This window comes from Gossypium arboreum, chromosome 2, assembly GCF_025698485.1.
Source record: "Gossypium arboreum isolate Shixiya-1 chromosome 2, ASM2569848v2, whole genome shotgun sequence".
In the NCBI taxonomy this organism is placed as follows: domain Eukaryota; kingdom Viridiplantae; phylum Streptophyta; class Magnoliopsida; order Malvales; family Malvaceae; genus Gossypium; species Gossypium arboreum.
Window position 1 is genome coordinate 93,986,878 of NC_069071.1, and position 1,871 is coordinate 93,988,748.

At 44.6% G+C, this 1,871-nt stretch overlaps 1 protein-coding gene across 1 annotated transcript; it reads right to left on the reverse strand.

The window, feature by feature from the left end:
• Nucleotides 1-346: 346 nt before the first annotated feature.
• LOC108465109 (ethylene-responsive transcription factor ESR2-like) lies at nt 347-1,603 on the reverse strand. Its single transcript, XM_017765427.1, has one exon. It carries the CDS (start codon nt 1,601-1,603, stop codon nt 347-349), a length of 1,257 nt encoding a protein of 418 aa, XP_017620916.1.
• Nucleotides 1,604-1,871: the final 268 nt, after the last annotated feature.

Here is a 1,871-nt window from a genome sequence, read left to right on the forward strand (position 1 = left end):
TGCCAGACCTAATTGTGTTCCAAGGTCAACTCAGATTGACAGACATCATGCCTCACAACTTTGCTTCTTTTACTAAACAAGAAACACTTTCTTTTTCTTTTCTTTTAATTATTTCCAATGCTAAAGCATAAGAGAGAAGACAACTTAGCCATCCTGGGGTTACATTACATTATATAATAATAAAACTACTGCTACTAGTAACTATCAATAAGCTTCTAGTTGATGATAATTAGGTATCCAATGACTTGATCTTGACTTCAAAAGCCCTAAACTCAGCATTCCAATTGTGTCAACAGATATGATCCACAAATGGGCATGTTGGTTTTCAACTTGCACTGTGATGGACTCAACCATTTTGAACCCTAGTCGCTAAGGTTCTCATGAAATCTGGGTACTGACAGATATCATCCACCATGCAGTCTTGACCCAGCTGTAGATGGTTCACCGGAATCTCATTACTGTATGGCACCACTTGAGAACCTGTGATTCCATTGAAACTCAACTGCTGAGGAACCCCCTGACAGTAATCTATATAACCACCTAAATGCTCACTCTTCTTGCTCTCCTTCAACCCACTCAGGGACTGGCTGGATGACATCTCAGTCACTAGTGGAACGATGGAATGTTGAATGCAATCAGTATCTGATTTCTTTGAGCTGGGTTTCGGTAAGAATCCCTGAATTATCTCTTGCAACAAGCCAGAATCAGAAGGCTCCGATCGGAAGAACTCCATATCATCAGCTTGACTATTTGACAGGGCGGGCACACTTGTTGTATGACTCGAATTCTTTTCCTTGCGAGGAAGAGTCATAGTTGAGTCAATGAGAGAATCTGCAAAGTTACCGCTTGCCCGTAGAGAACAGCTGGTTGGGGAATTCAACGAAGTACCTCCAGGCAAAATGGTTGGAATAGAGAAAGAAGAAGGTAATGAAGAAGCAGCAGAAGATGTTCCATTGATCAGTTGAAATTGGTCAACCAGAGACGGAGGAGGCGCCTGGAAAGATAAATATGAAGACGAATTTAAGAGGTCACGTAGTAAAAGCATGTTCAAAGAAGCATTTCTTTGATGCCCCCCAGACCCTAAGGAGAAGTCTCCCACTTGGGAGTTAGCAAACGGTGGCCACTTAGAAGAGTGCCCAAAATGATGATGCTTCCTGTTAAGCTGTGATTGCCTAGAGAAGCTGAACTGAGGAAGAAGGTGGTCGCTAGCGGAGTGAGGCTCAGTCACAGGGTAAACGAAATTGGTTCGAGCCTTGATTCCGCGCATAGCTCGAGCCGCACAGTCATAAGCGCAAGCAGCCTCCTCGGCCGTGTCAAAAGTGCCTAGCCACCGCCTCTCTTTGGACTGTGGGTCTCGTATCTCAGCAGCGTAACGGCCCCAAGGCCTGCGGCGAACTCCACGGTACCTCATGGTCCCACCAGTGCCACCATTTTCTTTTAGAGACCTCTTGTTTGTCGTTGTTGGCGTTGTGCTGGTTGTGGTTGTGGAAGTGGCGGAGGTTGTAGTTGAGACGGCGGACTTCTTGCGATAGGTGGTGGCATCTCGTGGGTCAAGGTCAGTCACATTAACGACGCCCTTTAGTCTCCTAAAAGCTTCTTCCATCGAGTAAAAAACGAAAATTGAGAAGTGCAACGAGAGAGAGAGCAAGTGAAAAAGTAGTTAAGAAATCAAAAGCAACCGAACAGAAAGAAAAAGAACGCAGTATCTGGAATCTGGACTCAGAGAGGGCTTTGGCACCTGGAACTGGAAGCTGAAATGTGGATAATGGTGGAGCGTATCTGCTTGTATTTATAGGTAAATACTGAGAAGGGAAATGAAGTGAGAGAGAAGACATGTATGGAGAATGACACATTTTTATTTGGATAAACTA

Bases quoted from the DNA above. Each gene is read 5' to 3' on its own strand.
- LOC108465109 (XM_017765427.1), bottom strand. From the start codon at position 1,603: ATGGAAGAAGCTTTTAGGAGACTAAAGGGCGTCGTTAATGTGACTGAC.